The following is a 20,099-nucleotide window of genomic DNA, read 5'->3' as shown; positions in this document are numbered from 1 at the left end:
GTCATCAGCAAATTTAGATACATGGCTTTCTATGCCATTATCCAAGTCGTTAATAAATGTGTACAACTGAGGCCCCAATACAGATCCTTGTGGGACACCACGAATCACATCCAGTCAATATGCGTACGTACCCATTATCCCTACTTTCTGTTGCTTGCCACTCAACCCATTTCCCAGCCATGTCAGTAATTTGCCCTCAATTCCACTGGCTTCTACCTTAGCTAGCAGTCTCTTATGTGGGAATTTATTAAAGGCCTTCGGGAAGTCCATATAAACAACATCCACAGGTATTGGGGGTAGGCAGGAATGTGAAGTTGAGATTAAAATTATATCAGCATTGATACCTTATTAAATAGTGGAGCAAGTTTGAAGGGCCGAATGGCCTACTCCTGCTTTTAGTTTAAATGTACCCATAAGGTTTCAATAACAATAAACAATTTCCTGCCTGTAAGGTGTTTCTGCTCAACATGCTCCTTCTTAGTCTTTCAGAAGAGTTTAGATTTCATGTACAAATCAATAATCATTTACTTAATTGGAAGTTACAAGAACTTTGGGAAAAATTGGAACTGCCCACAGGCGGTGGACTTGGATATGGGCAGGAGTTAAATCCTTGAAAAGTGACCTCGGGTTGGGAACGCTACACAATCCAATGAAAGCTGTAGAGATTTTTAGCTGGAAACTAATTGACACACATCTTAAATGAAAAATTCAACAAAATTTGAAACAGAGATTTACTTGCACTTCTTTCCATTTAATATACTGTATTCACATTTCACGATGTAATCGCCTCTACACTGGCAAGACCAAATGGAGTCGGGCTGGTCGCTTTGCTGAACACCTCTGTTCAGTCCGCAAGCCTGACCCGGAGCTTCTGGTGACTTGCCATTTTATTTCTGTGCCCCACTCCCAACCTGTCCTCGGTCTCCCATACCATTCTCAAGGCTCAATGGAAGCTTGGGGAATTAACTTTCTGTTAAGACACTTTACAACCTTCTGGACTCATCCCAAACACAACATTTTCAGACCACTGCTCCCATCTTTTCATGGGAGCTGATCATCAATTAACATCAGCAGCTGATGTTAATTATTTAATCACTCCTACCTCTGCCCTCTCACAGGGCTTTCACTTTTATATTTCCTCCCCTCCTCAGTCTCTGCACCTGTACTTAGCTTGTCACAGCTGTCACTTTTTTCAGTTCAGATAAAAGGTCACCAGCTTGAAATGGAAACTCAGATGCTGCTGGTCTTGCTAAATCTTTGTAGCATTTTCTGTTTATATTTCCAATCTGTAGTATTTTGCTTTTGTATTACAGAATATCAATACTAAAATTGCAATATACCAATGTTGAAGAAATCTATCAATTTACAAACACTCACTTAGAAAGTACTAATACTTTATACTGGACGGCACGGTAGCACAGTGCTTAGCACTGCTGCCTTACAGTGCCAGGGAACTGGGTTCAATTCCAGCCTCAAGTCACTGTCTGCGTGGAGTTTGCATGTTCTCCGCGTGACAGTGTGGATTTCCTCTGGGTACGCCGATTTCCTCCCACATTCCAAAGATGTGCGGGTTTAGTTGATTGGCCATGCTAAGTTGTCCCTTAGTGTCAGGGGAACTAGCAGGATAAATACGTGGGGTTATGTGGATAGGGTGGGATTGTTGTTGGTGCAGACTTGATGGGCCGAATGGTGGCCTCCTGCACTGTATGGATTCAATGATTCTATGCATAGGTATCAAGTGATAGGCTACATGATGAGTCCAGAGTTAATTAAAGGTGAACAGTAAAATTGGTATTAATTACTTTCCAGCTGCAAACGAACAGAAAATCTATTGATTATTGACTGGGGAAAGAAAACTGAATGGGTTGTGCATTTTTCAGTATCCTTGCACATGACAGCATCTTCCTTTGGATGGAGCGGATGAATGAGAAAGAATTATACTATATTGAAGTTATAGACATGCATGTTTCGGCAAATTTCTTTCTTTCTCTAGTAATCCAATAATTTAGTCCCAAATGTACAAGAAATATTCTAATTATAAAGTATCAGGACCAGGATGTGCTGAGCTAGCAAAATGAACATTCAAATTGCATCAAAACAAATGCATCATAACAGTACAGAAATTAAACTCAAGTTATTTTTATATCAAAACAGATACGGGGAGCTAGTTGTGTTCTATGATTGCTCTAGTGACAAATTAGCACAGACACAGCAGTCACCTTCAATGCTGTAAATTTCTATATATTTTAGAAGAAATAACTGCAATTGTGATGCAACAGGAGTGACCAAAAGTTAATACAGTCTCATGGACTCTAAGTGCTTTTAACAGATGTAAATTTATAGGATCACTATTGCGACTATTTACTTCAACATAATGAGAATATTGTTCAATAGGTTAATCACAATGGTATTCACACCTCACTTAGATGTGAGAATGTGTAGATAAATTATCATCTTTTTATTTCAGTGGTTACCTGAGAAAGGGAATTAAATAATCGACAGTACAGTTCCCTAGTTCCATAATCTGAACTGAGTATTTCTAGCATTTTCTGCTTTTATGTTAAATAGTTAACAGTTCAATGATGTTAAATAAAGATGTGGAGATGTGGCGGGTCGGATCAAGGAATACCCCAAGGTTTTTTACTCTTATGTGAGGAATAAAAGAATGACCAGGGTGAGGTTAGGGCCGGTCGAGGACAGTAGTGGGAACTTGTGCATGGAGTCAGAAGAGATAGGAGAGGCGATGAATGAATACTTTTCTTCGGTGTTCACCAAGGAGAGGGGCCATGTTTTTGAGGATGAGAGTGTGATACAGGCTGATAGGCTGGAGGAGGCAGATGTTCTGAGGGAAGATGTATTAGCAATTTTGAAAAACCTGAAGGTCGTTAAGTCCCCTGGGCCAGATGAGATATATCCTAGGATTCTTTGGGAGGCAAGGGATGAGATTGCAGAGCCTTTGGCTTTTATCTTTGGGTCCTCACTGTCCACAGGGATAGTGCCAGAGGACTGGAGAGTGGCGAATGTTGTTCCTCTGTTCAAGAAAGGAAATAGGAATGACCCTGGTAATTATAGGCCGGTTAGTCTTACTTCGGTGGTTGGTAAGTTAATGGAAAAGGTCCTGAGGGATAGGATTTACGACCATTTAGAAAGATGCAGCTTAATCCGGGATAGTCAACACAGATTCATGAAGGGTAAAGTCTTGCCTCACAAATTTGATAGACTTTTTTGAGGAGGTAACTAAGTGTGTCGATGAAGGTAGAGCAGTTGATGTCATATACATGGATTTTAGTAAGGTGTTTGATAAGGTCCCCCATGGTCGGCTCATGAAGAAAGTAAGGAGGTGTGGGATAGAGGGAAATTTGGCCGATTAGATAAGTAACTGGCTATCTCATAGAAAACAGAGGGTGGTGGTGGATGGAAAATTTTCAGACTGGAGACCGGTTACCAGCGGTGTACCACAAGGATCAGCGCTGGGTCCTCTGCTATTTCTAATTTTTATAAATGACTTGGAGGAGGGGGCTGAAGGGTGGATCAGTAAATTTGCGGATGACACCAAGATTGGTGGAGTAGTGGATGAGGTGGAGGGCTGTTGTAGGCTGCAAAGAGACATTGATAGGATGCAGAGCTGGGCCGAAAAATGGCAGATGGAGTTTAACCCTGATAAGTGCAAGGTGATTCATTTTGGTAGGACAAATTTGAATGCAGATTACAGGGTCAAAGGTAGGGTTCTGAGGAATGTGGTGGAACGGAGAGATCTTGGGGTTCATATCCACAGATCTCTGAAGGTTAACACTCAAGTGGATAGAGCCGTGAAGAAGGCCTATCGTGTGTTAGCGTTTATTAACAGGGGGTTTAAGTTTAAGAGTCGTGGGGTTATGCTGCAACTGTACAGGACCTTGGTGAGACCACATTTGGAATATTGTGTGCAGTTCTGGTCACCTCACTATAAGAAGGATGTGGAAGCACTGGAAAGAGTGCAAAGGAGATTGACCAGGATGCTGCCTGGTTTGGAGGGTAGATCTTATGAGGAAAGGTTGAGGGAGCTAGGGCTTTTCTCTTTAGAGCGGAGGAGGTTGAGAAGCAACTTAATAGAGGTTTATAAGATGATGAGGGCGATAGATAGAGTGAACGTTCAGAGACTATTTCCTCGGGTGGATGTAGCTGTTACTAGGGGGCATAACTATAAGGTTCGTGGTGGGAAATATAGGAGGGATGTACGAGGTAGGTTCTTTACTCAAGAGAGTGGTTGGGGTGTGGAATGGACTGCCTGCTGTGATAGTGGAGTCAGACACTTTAGGAACTTTCAAGCGGTTATTGGATAGGCACATGGAGCACACTAGAATGATAGGGAGTGGGATAGCTTGATCTTGGTTTCGGAAAAGGTTCGGCACAACATCGTGGGCCGAAGGGCCTGTACTGTGCTGTACTGTTCTATGATTCTATCTATGAGATGCTGCCGTTGGACTGAGGTGGGCACACTAAGAAGTCTCAAAACACCAGATTAAAGTCTAACAGGTTTATTTGGAATCATGAGCTTTTGCAGTGCTGCCCCTTCATCAGGGGGTGAGTGTTAAACAAAGCTATTTGACAAGGAAATGTTAACAAAAGAACAGAAATAACTAATCTTCATGGTAAAGTAAGTTAGAAAAATACGTTGAAAATAGATTTATAAATTAGTACAATCATGAACAGGAACTAATATGTAATAATAATAAATAATCAAAACTCAACTGGCATGATCTGCTTTTATTTCTCACCATTTCGCACCAATATCAATGTGAAATCAGTTCCTAATCGTTGAAAAAATATCACTTTTAAGCATAGGACAAACTCTAAGTGTACAATTTTGTTCTTACATAGGAATGAAAATGGATGGGCCACCTGGAGATCAACCTAGACACCTGAATCGACAATGGCACATCCAGCCCTGTTAACGCTACAAGGTTCTCATAGAAACATAGAAGATAGGAGCAGGAGAAGGCCATCTGGCCCTTTAAGCCTGCTCCGCCATTCATTACGATCATGGCTGATCATCCAACTCAATAGCCTAATCCTGCCTTTTCCCCATAACTTTTGATCCCATTTGCCCCAAGTGCTATATCCAGCCACCTCTTGAATACATTCAATAATGTATCCTTACTAACCTTACCGTACTAATCTCTCCTTAGTAACATCTGGGGGCTTGTGTCAAAATTGGGGGAGTTGTCCCATAGACTAGTCAAGCAACAGCCTGACATTGTCACACTCACGCAATGATACTTTATGGACAATGCCCCAGGCTCCACCATCACCATCCTTGAATGTGTCATTTCCTAACAAGGCAGAGCCACCAGAGGTGGTGGAACAGTGCTATACAGTCAGAAGGGAGTTGATCTGTGTGTCCTTAACATTAACTCTGGACTCCATGAATTCTCATGGCATCAGGTCAACATGGACAAGGAAACTTCCTGCTGGTTACCACCTGCCACTCCCCACCCTTCAACCGATGAATCAGTATTCCTCCATTAGCACTGATGGTGGCAAGGACGCAAAATGTTCTCTGGGCAGAGAATTTGAATATCCATCATTAAGAGTAGCTTAGCTGCACAATGACTGTCCGAATTGGCTGAGTTCTAAAATACATAACTGCTAGATTGGGTCTTCAACAGATGATGAGGGAACCAACAAGAGGGAAAAATGTACTTTACCTCATCCTCACTAATCTACCTGCTGTAGATGCATCTGTCCATGACAGTATTGGTAGGAGTGATCACTGCACAGTTCATGTGGAGATGAAGTCCCATCTTCACATTGAAGATAACCTCCATTGTTCTGTGTTAAATGGGATAGATTTTGAACAGATCCAGCAACTCAAAACTGGGCATCCATGGGGTGCTGGGGGCCATCAACTCCATCAAAATTGTACTCAACCACAATCTGTAGCTTTATGGCCCGACATATCCCCCATTCTACCAATACCATCAAGTGGGGGGATCAACTCTGGCACAATGAAGAGTGCAGAAGTGTATGCCAGGAGCTGTCATGGACAGACGCATTTGCACCAGGCATACCTAAAAATGAGGTGTCAACCTAGTGAAGCTACAACACAGGACTACCTCCAATCCAAACAGCACAAGTAATACGCTATAGACAGAGCTAAGCGATCCTAAAATCAATGGAACATATCTAAGCTCTGCTATCCTGCCGCATCCAGTCAAGAATGGCATTAGACATTTAAATAACAAAAGGAGGAAGCTCCACAAATATACCCATCCTCAATGAAGGGGGATACCAGCACATTAAACAAGGCTAAAGCTCCTGAACTCAAGACAGCTTTGGTCCAAACATGGAGAAATGAGCTGAACTCAAGAGGTGAGATGATAGTGACTGATTTTGTCACTGAGGCAAAATTTGGCCGATTGTAGCGTCAAGGAACCCTAGCAAATTGTGGAATCAATAGAATTTGGGGGAGAGGGTTGTGGGGGGCACGACTCTGCACTGATTGGAGCCACACCTAGATGGTTGTGGTTGTTGGAGGTCAATCATCTCAGTCTCAGGACATTGCTACAGGAGTTCCTCAAGGTCATGTCCCAGGGCCAATCATCTTCAGCTGCTCATCAATGACCTGCCCTCCATCATAAGGTCAGAGGTGGGGATGTTCACTGATGATTGCACAATGTTCAGCACCATTTGCGACTCCTCAAATACTTTAGTAGTCCGTGTCCATATGCAGAAAGACTCAGACAATATTCAGTCTTGGGCTGAAAGATTGCGCAGCAGAATTAAAAAAATGATCACTATTTATGTAGGATAAAGAGCACAGAAATAGATCACTTGACTCAACCAGTCCATGCCGCTGTTTACACTTGAACTTCCTTCCATCTTCCCCCATCAAATGTTATCAGCATAACCCTCTATTCCTTTCTTTCTCATATGCTGACCTAGCATTCCCTTACATATATTACGAGCAACAAGCATTGTTTAGATAGTTCCAATTTCTCTTCATTCTTCAGGTCCAGTACTTTTATTAACTTCCTAACTGTGAAAGACCAGTTACCTTTTTTTCTGGACTGCCTCAATCGCCAAACTACATTTGCTAAGAGTCAATAAAGTGTCTCTTTTATTATTTTTACACTTCAGAAGTGAAAATTTAAACAATAAAAATGCAGAAGAAATGTCCTTAATGGCAAAATGGAGACTGACACCATGTGGATTCTATAAGACCAAGCCCATTTTGACATCAAGTGATTTGAAAGAAAATTAAAGATTTTATCTGTTCAAATTTACAACCAGAATGTCAATTAGTGCTGGGCAGAAAGGATTTAATTCACATGAAAGTAAAACAATCTATACTGGCTGTGTCCAAAGGATTTGGATGGAAGGATTTAATCTTGCATCTGTTTATATTACAGTTTCTGATCTCAGCTGTTCAATCAGGAATAACATTGACCAACATTATTACAAGGCATATCACCCCAGGATAATTACATAATCCAGTGCTCTACCAGTAGACATCTGAGAGACGGCTGTGTCACTATCCCCTAAATTAAGCAAACAACATTTTTATATTTAAACGAAATGAAGGTGGGCATAAAAAGTATATGGTTCCATGAACTTACCTTTCCCTTGTTATTCACTTAACACCTATGCAAAAGGCTCCAATCTGAAAACACCACCTTTTAACATGAGCGATAACTGAAAGGACTCACCATGTCTTTTCGGCCGCCCATAGTTTTGCTGTGTGACCGTGAACGAGAGATTGTACTAAAGAATGAATCCTTTTTAGCAGTAGAATATGGAGGAGATGCTGTGTTATCTTTTGCAGTAGGCAAACTCTCAGTACTTGGTGAGGAACTAATATGAGTGGCACCGTGACCTAAAACAACAAGTTCAAAAGAGCATAGAAATTACCAAAGTGATTTCATGTTGTTTGCTTCAAAGGTCTTTTTGTTCTGTTCTGTTTTATACTAGACAGTATTTCATTGACTTTATTTACAAGTCGGTTTAAGATAATGATGGGAAAAATTATTGTACTACAACAATTATATATTCTAAATATATTTGAATGATTTATAACGGTGAACACCATTCCAAGGTATGAACTCACCAGCAATTCATTCCATAATTTCAAAATGTAATGTTTACTTCAATTCCACAATATTTCAAATGAAGGACATATTTTGAGAAGCATTCCTAGGAGAGGCAGTGGCTGCTTGGTATTGTTGCTGGACTAGTAATCCAGATACGGCAGATGGTGGAAGTTCAATTCAATAAAACATCTGGAATTAACAGTCTAATGATGAAACCATCATTGTCATAAAAGCCCATCTGGTTCACTTGGGAAGGAAACCTCCCTTAACTGCTCTACACGTGACACCAGACCCACAGCAATGTGGTTGACTCTTAAGTGACCGATAAAGCCACTCACTTTTATCCAACTGCTACAACAAAAACTAAAAGGAATGAAACTGGATGGACTACCCAGCATTGACCTAGGCCTTCACTCTCGCTGTGTCAAAATCCTAGACTTCACTCCCTAACAGCACTGTAAATGCACCTACACCTCAGCGGTTCAAGAAAGTAGCTCACCACTATTATAATCCCAGTTGATGTTATAACTGGACAGGAAGATTCCAGAATGGAACCCTGGCTCAAAAGACCCTAATGTTTACTTATTTTTAAAATAAACTGTGGAGGAACAGAGTCACTAATTAGTTTTAACAAGAAAAAAAAATTAAACATGAAAAAAATGGAATATGATACAATACTACAACTTTACTCACCCTTAGCTTAACAAATACACAAAGATTTGAAGATGAACATGGATTACCAAATACATCTTAAACCACAATGGTCTCAGTAACACAAAGTCCCTTTAAACACACAGGCTGGCTGTGTCAAAACACACAGGCTGGTCTGAACCCAAGTTAATATCTGTGGATTTCTCCTCAGAATCCCCCCAGGTGATTGCCACGTGAGTTTCCAAACTCTACTCCCAAAAACCCACTTTAAAAATCTTTGTTCATAATAATGCTTTCCATCAGCGGTTTGCATTCTGAAATCCAGTCCAAGTTTTCCAAATGACTTTTTAAAATGAAGCTTCCACCCTACTTTTAACGAAGAATCCAGCATTCAGGTTTTTCAACTCCCTCCACCCGCTCCTTCCTGCCCCTCACCCTTTCAGGATTTCTGTCCTGACAGTCATACAAACGGTTCACATTTGCTTTAACTATTGATTCCCAAACTCTATGGAAATGTCGTCAAAGGTTTGATTTCCCTTTCAAGTCTGCTTTCCCACTTTAATTCTGGTTACTGAAATTGTCTCTTTCTCAAAACAACACTTCGTCTGTTTTCCCTTGGATTCTCCTCTGAACAGTACTTTCACAGGACTGCATCTGGTTCTTTTGCCCTCAGCACTTCATCTTTAGCTAAGCTGTTTGCTGAGGATGGTTGTCTCTCTGCCTTGCTCTTTTGTTGCCTTCAGCCCCAAATCTCTGATTGAACTGATTTACGGGGATGGTACCTCTCTCTCTTGCTGCTGCTTCAACACCTCATTTGTGTCTAAACTGCTTCCTGGCTCACAGCACTCTAACTATATATTATGTCAATTACAAAGAACACCCTGTTTCATATTCTTTCCTTTCTCTTCGTTGTTGCCCATACATGGTTGACAAAATACATGGCAGGTTGTGCAGAAAATAATACATTCATTTTAACAGTATCTTACCATTTCATGACAGAATACATTAAGATTCAATGTGCATCAAAGTAGATAGCATTGAATCTCTGAAATCTGGATTCTTTGCATAAATTGTACATATCCTTCAGTACTAGTAAATGTCTGATTTATTATATTTGCTATGCATAAATTCCCATGTGCCATCATATAACCAGTGTATTAGCATATGACATAATAAGGATTTCACGCACACTATATACATTTTTTTCTTTTAAAGGATAATTTTCAGGTTGAATTCCTTCTCTCATACAAAATCAGATCCAATTTTAAATGTTAGAAGGAATTCAACCCGAAAAAAACAAAGTCTTAACTACCAGAGTGAATAAAATAATATAGATGCATAATTCATTATATATCTCATTCTCAAAATCTATATTTCCTACATTATACTTGGTGTTACGGGCTTTAAAGTGCTTTCTTGAGGTTTTGAAAGGTGTTTGATAAATACACATCATTATTTCTTTAAACATTTTCAAGATGAACTCATTGAATATTGATCAATATGAAAAATTCTCAAAGTTAATTTGTGAATGAAATTTACGCAAATCTAACTGAAAGTGATTTCACACATGGTGAATTAAACTCAAAAGAGATCCTGAGAACTAAGTGCCCTTTGTTCAAAACAATGGTACTTATAGTCCTGTTCAAAATGATCAATACTAAAATGTAGCATGATTATTCCCTTCAAAACTTCTAATGTTACTGCCAATTTCTTAAAGTCAAATTTATCTCATGTTCCACATTCGTGGACTCAACAGCTGGCACAGTTCACTTAAATGTGAAGAGTGAGATGTGCTTAGCAACTGGACCACTAGAGGTTCTTTGCATAGTATTTAATGTTCTGTCAATGTGCATATTTTAACTGATGATCATGTAGAATTTGCAAAATGCAAACATTTGATGGTTATTAATTAATGCAAAGAGATGTAAAAAAAATACTTTCTTGATGCAAAATTTCTTCAGAATTAAAAATATTATACAAATATAGGGAGAATATTAATTATCTATAATGCAGTAATGACCATGAAAAGCTAAGCAGAACACTACAAATAAATCTGTTGTTCATTTAAAAAATAACACGAGAAGAACAATTGCAGCCTCTTATACTTTGAAGATAGTTCGTCTTTCATTCATAACAATAACATATATTTGTAATACTTTTCACACAACAAAACATGCAAGCAGACCATTTGTCAACGACAGTTAAGAGCAGAATTATGATGGGAGGTGAATCAGGTGGGTTCTATGATGCGTGGATAGTCTGTTCCATCAGATGGTGAAGACAAAAATCTATGCCAGTTGTTCTCTAAGGAGTTTACTTTCAGGACATCTGCATTATCTGGTATACAAGCTGTATACAAGTTTTGTCCTAATTCTGTTTGTTTCATTAAAAGCATCTTGTAGTTCAGACTCTGGTGACATAGCAATAGGATTTATTAATTAAAATCAGATATCTAAAGACTCTCAGATAGAAATACTGTAAGGAGAGATGGAGAAAAGACTAAATGAGAAAAACCAAGATAGGCCTAGATAATTTTAATCTCTTCTTCATGTATCTATCTTTCACATTCTTTCAAGATACGAAACGCCCGTCTCAAATCCAAATGAGTCATAGTCCTAAGAGTTTTACAGCATTAAAAAAGGACCTTTGGTCCATCATGTCTGTGCTGGCCATCAAGCACCCATCTATTCTAATCCCATTTTCCAGCACTCCATAACCTTGTATGCTATGGCATTTCAATTTTTCATCTAATTGCTTCTTAAATATTGCAAGGGTGCCTATTTCTACCACTCTTTCAGACAGAGTATTCCAGATTCTCATCACCCTCTGAGTTTTTCCTCAAATCCCCTCTAAATCTCCTGTCCCTTAAATTAATCTATCCTCCCTGGCTATTCACCCCTCTACTAAGGGGAATTGTTCCTTCCTATCTATCCTATGTCCCTCATAATTTTGTACACCTTGATCATGTCCCCCCCACCCCCCTCAGCCTTCTCTGCTCTAAGGAAAGCAAGCCAAGCTTAACCAGCCTCTCTTCACAGCTGAAACTCTCCTGCACAGACAACATCCTGGTGAATCTCTGCTGCACCCTCTCTAGTGCAATCATAATGGCCCAACAGTTCCTTCAAAAAACCTCCCTCCTTGTATATTCTATGCTTTGGCTAATAAGGCAAGTATCCCATATGCCTTCTTAACCACCTTATCTACCTGTCTTGCTGCCTTCAGGGATCTTTGGACATGCACCACAAAATCCCTCTGGTCCTCTGTACTTCCTAGTGCCCTAGCGTTCATTGTGCATTCCTTTGCATTGCAAGTCCTCCCAAAATGCATCACCTCACACTTTTCAGGGTTAAATTCAATTTGCCACTGTTCTACCCATCTGATCAGCCTGTCTAGATTATCCTTTAATCTAAAGCTTTCCTCCTCACTATCTATCAACCATCAATTTCTGTGTCATCTGCAAACTTACTGATCATACCTCCTACTTTCACATCTAGATTATGAATGTACACTACAAACAGCAAGGGAGCCAGTACCAATCCTTGTGGTACACCACTGGATACAGACTTCCAGTCTCAAAATCAACCTTCGACCATCCTGCCACAAAGCCAATTTTGGATCCAATTTTTCAAATTACCCTGGATCCCATTGGCTCTTACCTTCTCGACAAGTCTCCAATGTGGGATCTTCTCAAAACCTTCACTGAAGTCCATGTAGACTACATCAACTGGAATGCCCTCATCTCCGCCTGCAAAGGCATACTGACTCTCCTTGATTAATTCGTGCCTTGCCAAGTGGAGATTAATTCTGCCCCTCAGAATCTTTTCCAATAATTTCACTGCCACTGCTGTTAGGCTCACTGACCTGCAATTACCTGGTCTATCCCTACTTCCCTTCTTGAATAATGGTACCACATTAGCTGTCCTCCAATCATCTGTTACCTCTGCCGTGGTCACAGAAGATTTTAAAATTAGCTTCAGAGCCCCTGCAATCGCTTCCCTTGCCTCCCTCAGCAGCTTAGGATACATCTCATCTGGGTCCGGGGATTTATCTACTTTAAGCCCACTAAAATTGCTAATGCCGCCTCTCTCCCAACGCTAATTTGTTCAATTGTATCACAGTGCCCTCCCTGATTTCTATAACCTACATCATCCTTCTCCCTAGCGAACACAGATAGAAAAAACTCATTTAAAACCTCACCTACATCTTCTGGCTCTACACACAGATTGCCACTTTGTCCCTACTCTTTCCCTGGTTACTCTTTTGCCCCTAGTATGCTTATAAAACACTTTGGGATTTTTCTTTATTTTGCTCGCCAGTGTTTTTTCATGCCCCCCCTCCACTCTCCTAATTTTTTTTCTTTAAGTACCCCCCCCCTGCACTTTTTATACTCCTCTAGAGCCTCCTGTATCTCCCATAAGTCTCACTTTTTTTCCTCATCAGTTCCTTAGGAGATAAATGTAATTTTATTTTAAAGCGTACATTAGGAAGCAATGTCCAACCTCTGGACAAACAACAGTCTGACAGATTTTCCAGTTATAAAAAACAGGAAACACTGCTTATTTATATTCATATTAATAAAATTATACCTTATTCGTATTGTTTAAGTGGGTTTAACTTGATATGACTGTGTCTGGAAGGGTAAAATCTATAGTTAAATTCATGCTGGATAAAGGTTCTTGTATATGTGGGTGTTGGTTTCAATTCCATCTGTGAACCTATTGTGCTTAGAGAGGGCTACAGCGTGAAGAGTAAATAGGCCAGCTGATGTATGCAAGTGTCACTTAGCAACTGGAGGCCCTTATAAGGGAAAAAAAGCTTTTCCGCTCTTAGATTAGCTGAATTTGATTGCAGTTGGAGGCAGAACACTTGGCTGGGGGGGGGGGGGGGGGGGGGGGGGGAGAGGGGGGGGGGGGGGGGGGGGGGAGTGAACATCTCTCAACTGTGCCAGGAGAGGCTGGACAGGAAAAGGGAGCTGCAACGAGGCAGGTTTCCAAGGATCCAGTTAATGTCCAGATAATTGGGACAGAAGGAATGTCTTAAAATGACTTAAGTTAAGAGAACAGAGAGCAAAGTACTGTTCAGAGGAATTCAAGGAAGAATAAGCTAAGTGTTTCGTGTTAAAGAGACAATTGCAGTAACCAGATTTAAAGTGGGAAAGACGACATCAGAGGTAAATCAAAAGTTTGATGACTAAAGTAAAAAACATTGAAGTTTTTACTAAAGTTAAAAATAACATTGAATACTTTAATATTTCCATTAGTCATGGTGTTTCATTATCTTCCAGAGCTTTTTAAAATAAGAACATTTGTCTGAAATGGAGTTCAGTGTGAACTTGTGTATTTTAGCAATGATTCTTGTTTTTAAACGCAATCCTCCACTACCAGAAATTTTGCAGTTGAATATCCCGCATCTGGGGACATTGCAAGCATCAGCACTCCTGAAGTGCAATGGGTTAGCCTTGTCCTGGGCGAACCACCTGCATGATCATGATTTCACCCTGATTAGATGATATTCTGCAGTGAGACTTGGTTAACGATTGAACACTGATAGGTGAAGTACTTTTTTCTGTGTTCTTCCTGTGAAGTCTACTTTATCAAACCCAAGCAGTGTTTCAGTTTTTAAGAATACGTTTGGCCTATGTGTAGAATTGAGGATAGGAGAATCCAAGGAATGTTAGCTGGAAGATAGCAACAAGAGAAGCCTGTGCTGGAAGAGGATGAATTAGAATGGTGGGGAATGGTCACTGATAACATACGGTTAGATAAGCTTTAGGCAGTCCAATATCCTCAAAGGTAACCGCTAAAATTAGATGGGATGGTGAGAGATTCTGTGCCCATCGCTTTTCCGGCACTGCTGGCATTTTACCAGTGGCGGGGAAGGTAGTGGACAGCCCATCCATCATTAGTCCAAATAAGGCCTTTAAGTGGCCAAATAACTCTTTCCACTGTTGGTGGTATTTCACTAGTGGGAGATGGTTATCTTGCCACATGAAGGGAATATCCAGTAAAACTTGGCAGCCTCCCAGTGAACTTGGAAGGGAGGGTGGTGGGGGGACGGTTCCTCCTGACTGGCTTATCTGTGGCCAATGGAGGACCCCCACCGTGGTCCTGCGGGAAGACTCCCTCCTCTCACTGGGGCCCAACTGTTTGGCCCTGGCGAACCTTGATCCCACTTACCTGCACTCTGAGGCCATCTCCATTGCGTTTGGTTCAGATTGCTGAAGTCCTAGCAGTGGTCACAGCTTCTGGTGGAGCTGTTGTGTCCGGAGAGCTTCTGGCCCTCTGATTGGCCGGCAGCTCTTGGAGACTGGACATCCTGACTCAGATGCCTGTGAGTAGTAAAATCTGGTCATGGATTGCAGGGTGGGTGGAGTGGTGTTGCCTAACTACCCGGCTGGTGAACAGTGTCATCGCCGCCCCATGAAATTCTGGCCCTTGATTTGTGATAGTTTAAACAAAAAAAAGATTTTTCCATGCAAAATTGTAGCCATGTCTAATGTTTCCTCTTGGAATAATGAAGTATGTGATAACACACTAAAGTGATACATATAGCTTATCAACTTTGACTTGAGGGTGCAAATTATGACTTTTGAGCATAAAAATGTTAATTTTTAAAATACTTTTCCAATTCAATCAAATCAAGTCCAAATCAGAGTCTCAACAAGTTGAGACATTTCCGATCCAAGCTGACAAGACAGGGCCTCCACTCCTGTCTTGGGCCTGATCTACATGAGCCAAGGAGTAGGTGCAGACTCGCCTCCTCCAAGGCTTGATCTCATTTGCATCTTAGCCAAAAGGCCGAGATGCCGCTTTTAAAAATTGCTTCAAATGAAGCTTAAATGTAACCTAATGACCTCAACCAAGCTTCAATCGTTATATGCTCATCTTCACACATCCAGGTAAAACTGTTGTTAAAACATTCAAATAACCATTAGTTTCCCACTTTGCAGTAAAATTGGAATGATTCTCCCACTGTTTTGCATATCTATTCACGTACACACATAGCATTGCAATTACACTCCTTTAAGAAAGACATTCTTGTACATTGGTTTGTAAAATCAAAAGAGAAAACTTGCACCTTGGGGATTTAATTTGCTAGTTAGGCATGCAAACAAGCACAGTAAGGAAGGTTCATGAAATTCATTAATTATTTGAACAACACTGCCCCACAGTGGCGAGAGCCTGACAATGGATCACAGCAACTAGAAATGAATGTGATGTAACAAGCACAAGGAAACAAACCACAAAATGCTTCAATGAGCACAAGCAAATGCCACTACAACAGCCAGCTATAAAAGCGAGTTACTACAGTGATTGTTACCTGGGAGCTCAGTAATAGTCTTGACAGGGGTACAAGCCTTAGCATCATCTCCTGTAACTACCTGTCCTAGTAAATAAAAAAAGTTATTTGCATAGGCAGGACTAATTGTCTTATGGCACTTTAAATTCTGTCCTTCATAAAAATCTATACTTTGTTTCTGCATAATAAATTCATAAGAAAAAATTTAAAGCTACTTTTGTAACAGAGTAGTAAACTAATAACGCAAGTTGAATAAATAAATCTATCAACTATCGATGAGGAAAACATGAAATAGTTTAGTTTGGCATGTTTTTATTCAGTTTTCTTCCTCTTTAGAGGAGTTTCAATAGCAAGCGTCACTCAGTTCTCTTCATGGGGGTAACACAGCTGAATCCAACCCAGTGTTAAAACTGGTCATTACAGAAGCATGTTTTCCAGTGATCAGGTCCGAGAACCTGATTAATCTTCCCCTAGCTGAAAGACAGTCCCTCAGAAACAAACTGAGATCAGCTAACTCAAACATCAATCAGCGATCAAACCCAACCTTCCCAGCGGGCAGAGCTCAACGTCACATCAGGGGAATATGTTTACCTGCTGAACCACCAAGTAACCATCAAGATAAGATGCCCTTTGAAGGCTAACTAAACCTATTTGAATTTTTGGTATACTTTGTCTCAGAACAGAAAGAAATTTGCATAAATCATTGTACAATAGCAAATGAACTGAAACTGATAAAGCAAGACTGACTTCACAATAAAACATTATCAGCCATTGATCCGAGTAGCCATTATTCATTTGTGAGCTTAGACATCAAGTATTAACAGGCTATTTTACTACAGTAAGCATCACAATTGATTCCAAATCTGTCCTTAAAATATGGCCACACATATTGCCCTCCAACATACAAATATACAGATGAACATGGAGCAGGAGTAGGCCACCCAGCCCTTCGAGCCTGCTCCACCATTTAATAAAATCATGGCTGATCTGATTAAAACCCCCTTGCTAATCTTGAATCTATCTCATTCTGCCTTAAAAATATTCAAAGACTCTGCTTCCACTGCCTTTTGAGGGGGAGTGTTCCAAAGACTCATGATCCTCGCGAGAAAAAGAAATCCTCATGTCTTAAATGAGCAAAACTTTATTTGTAAACAGTGACTCCTAGTTCTACATTTTCCCACAAGAGGAAACATCCTCTCCACATGTACCCTGTCAAGACCCCCAAGGACCTTAAGGGTTTCAATCAAGTCACCTCCTATTCTTTTGAACTCCAGTGAATATAAGCCTAACTTGTCCAACCTTTCTTCCACCCATTCTAGGTATTAGTCCAGTAAACCTTCTCTGAACTGCTTCTAACACATTTACATTATTCCTTAAATAAGACGACGAATACTGTACACAGTACTCCAGGTGGGGTGACACCAGCACCCTGCACAACTGAAGCATAACCTCTCTACTTTAGAAATCAATTCCACTCACAATAATATTCTATTAGCTTTCTTAATTACTTGCCCAACTGAATACGAGCCTTTGGTGATCCATGCACGAGGGCATTCACATCCCTCAAACTCAGAGCTCTGCATTCTCGCACCATTTTATTTCTCCCGCCAAAATGGCCAATTCCACATTTTCCCACTTTTTGGGGGGCGATTCTCCCAAAAAGGTTCCAAGTGCTGAATTCGTGGGGAAGTGGTGTAAATCACTATTGTTTTTTTTCAAGTTTAGACTCAAATCTCCCACACTCTGCACTGCAGAGGTGACAATCGTGAATATCATTTAAAGCTCAGGGGTGGGGCCGATTCACGCCAGAGACTGACAGTTCTGAAACTCTGCGCATGTGCAGTGGCCCCGAACAGTCAGCCTGCAGATTGCTGCCCACCCAGTGTGCCCCACGGCCTGATCGCGGTCCCCACGACCATTCCTGGACCAGCCCCGACCCCCCACCCACGTCCTGGAGCGCCCCGATCTCCAGTCCCCCCCCCCCCCCCCTCAGCAGTGACGAACCCCTCTACCCCCCCTCACCCTGGTAGACCTCCCCCCGAACAGGAGGCAGATCCCCCCATATTCCACATGCCAGATTGTAGCCCACTCACCTAACCTGTCTGTGTCCCTATGTAGTCTCTTTATAACCTTTTCATAATTTACTTTCCTAACTATCTTTGTGTCATCAGCAAATTTCACAACCATACCTTTGGCCCCTTCGGGCAAGTCACTTATATAAATTGTAAAAAGTTGAAGCCCCAGCACTGATCTCTGTGGCACACCACACCTGTCAACCAGAAAAAGATCCATTTACGCCAATGTTGTTTCCTGTTAGCTAGCCAATCTGCTATCCATGCAAATATGCTACCCCTCCACCAAGAGCTTTTCCACAATAACCTTTGATGTGGCACTTTAGCAAATACCTTCTGGATAGGTAATTGGCTATCTGATTGAAGACAGAGGGTGGTGGTCGATGGAAAATTTTCGGACTGGAGGCAGGTTGCTAGTGGAGTGCCACAGGGATCAGTGCTTGGTCCTCTGCTCTTTGTGATTTTTATTAATGACTTAGAGGAGGGGGCTGAAGGGTGGATCAGTAAATTTGCTGATGACACCAAGATTGGTGGAGTAGTGGATGAGGTGGAGGGCTGTTGTAGGCTGCAAAGAGACATAGATAGGATGCAAAGCTGGGCTGAAAAATGGCAAATGGAGTTTAACCCTGATAAATGTGAGGTGATTCATTTTGGTAGGACTAATTTAAATGTGGATTACAGGGTCAAAGGTAGGGTTCTGAAGACTGTGGAGGAACAGAGAGATCTTGGGGTCCATATCCACAGATCTCTAAAGGTTGCCACTCAAGTGGATAGAGCTGTGAAGAAGGCCTATAGTGTGTTAGCTTTTATTAACAGGGGGTTGGAGTTTAAGAGCCATGGGGTTATGCTGCAACTGTACAGGACCTTGGTGAGACCACATTTGGAATATTGTGTGCAGTTCTGGTCATCTCACTATAAGAAGGATGTGGAAGCGCTGGAGAGAGTGCAGAGGAGATTTACCAGGATGCTGCGTGGTTTGGAGGGTAGGTCTTATGAGGAAAGGTTGAGGGAGCTGGAGCTGTTCTCTCTGGAGCGGAGGAGGCTGAGGGAAGACTTAATAGAGGTTTATAAAATGATGAAGGGGATAGATAGTGTGAATGTTCAAAGGCTATTTCCTCGGGTGGATGGAGCTATTACAAGGGGGCATAACTATAGGGTTCGTGGTGGGAGATATAGGAAGGATATCAAGAGTTCTTTACGCAGAGAGTGGTTGGGGTGCGGAATGGACTGCCTGCAGTGATAGTGGAGTCAGATACTTTAGGAACATTTAAGTGGATATTGGATAGGCACATGGAGCACACCAGGATGATAGGGAGTGGGATAGCTTGATCTTGGTTTCAGATAAATCTCGGCACAACATTGTGGGCCGAAGGGCCTGTTCTGTGCTGTACTGTTCTATGTAATCTAAGTGCAGTACTTCCACCGGTCCCCCTTTACCCACAGAACGTGACTCCTTCAAAGAACTCCAATAAATCAGTTAAACACAATTAGCCTTTCACAAAGCCAAGTTGACTATACCTGAATACTTTGAAATTTGTTTGGTGCTCTGCTACAACATCTTTAATAATAGCTCTTAACATTTCTAATAGAAGGTCTGTTGGATAGCAATATGGAGTTGGAACACTGGCTGGTTTTCTAATCCCAATACCAGACCCTATGGCCAGCAGCAAAAACCTTTTGCCACTTTAAATCAGCAAACTCTGATTGGCAGCAAGTCCAACAATATTAGTGGAGAATGAAACAGAATTTAACCTTTCAGATCTGTGACCTGTCATCAGTTCTGCTGAAACGTCACTGACCTGAATATTGGCTGGAATTTTACCACCTCCAAAATTGGGGCGGGCAAGGCTCACAGAACGCAATTCTCCTTTGGCCTTTTGGCGGAATTTAGAAGCCTCGCCCGAACAAGATCATAAAATCCTGTATATTAAGTCTGTTTCTCTGCCGATGCTGCCAGACCTGCTGAGTTTTGCCAGCATTTTCTGCTTTTATCTCAGATTTCCAGCAT

General features: G+C 41.2%; 1 protein-coding gene across 7 annotated transcripts in view; it reads right to left on the bottom strand.

Annotated features, from left to right (window-relative positions):
* The window catches only part of tbc1d5 (TBC1 domain family, member 5), a 494,311-nt gene that overhangs the window by 54,604 nt on the left and 419,608 nt on the right, over nucleotides 1-20,099 (bottom strand). For 5 of the 7 annotated variants that reach the window (XM_078235915.1, XM_078235905.1, XM_078235943.1 and 2 more), the window contains 2 exons: nucleotides 16,041-16,106; nucleotides 7,689-7,855 (listed from right to left, as the gene is read on the bottom strand). In XM_078235915.1, coding sequence (XP_078092041.1) covers nucleotides 7,689-7,855; nucleotides 16,041-16,106 — 233 coding nt within the window. The remainder of the gene's footprint in view (nucleotides 1-7,688; nucleotides 7,856-16,040; nucleotides 16,107-20,099) is intronic. The other 2 variants (XM_078235953.1, XM_078235962.1) reach the window with 1 other exon arrangement.

Source organism: Mustelus asterias, chromosome 2 (genome assembly GCF_964213995.1).
Source record: "Mustelus asterias chromosome 2, sMusAst1.hap1.1, whole genome shotgun sequence".
NCBI lineage: Eukaryota > Metazoa > Chordata > Chondrichthyes > Carcharhiniformes > Triakidae > Mustelus > Mustelus asterias.
The sequence above is the reverse complement of the archived record's forward strand: the minus strand, read 5'-3'. Positions and strand labels throughout refer to the sequence as shown.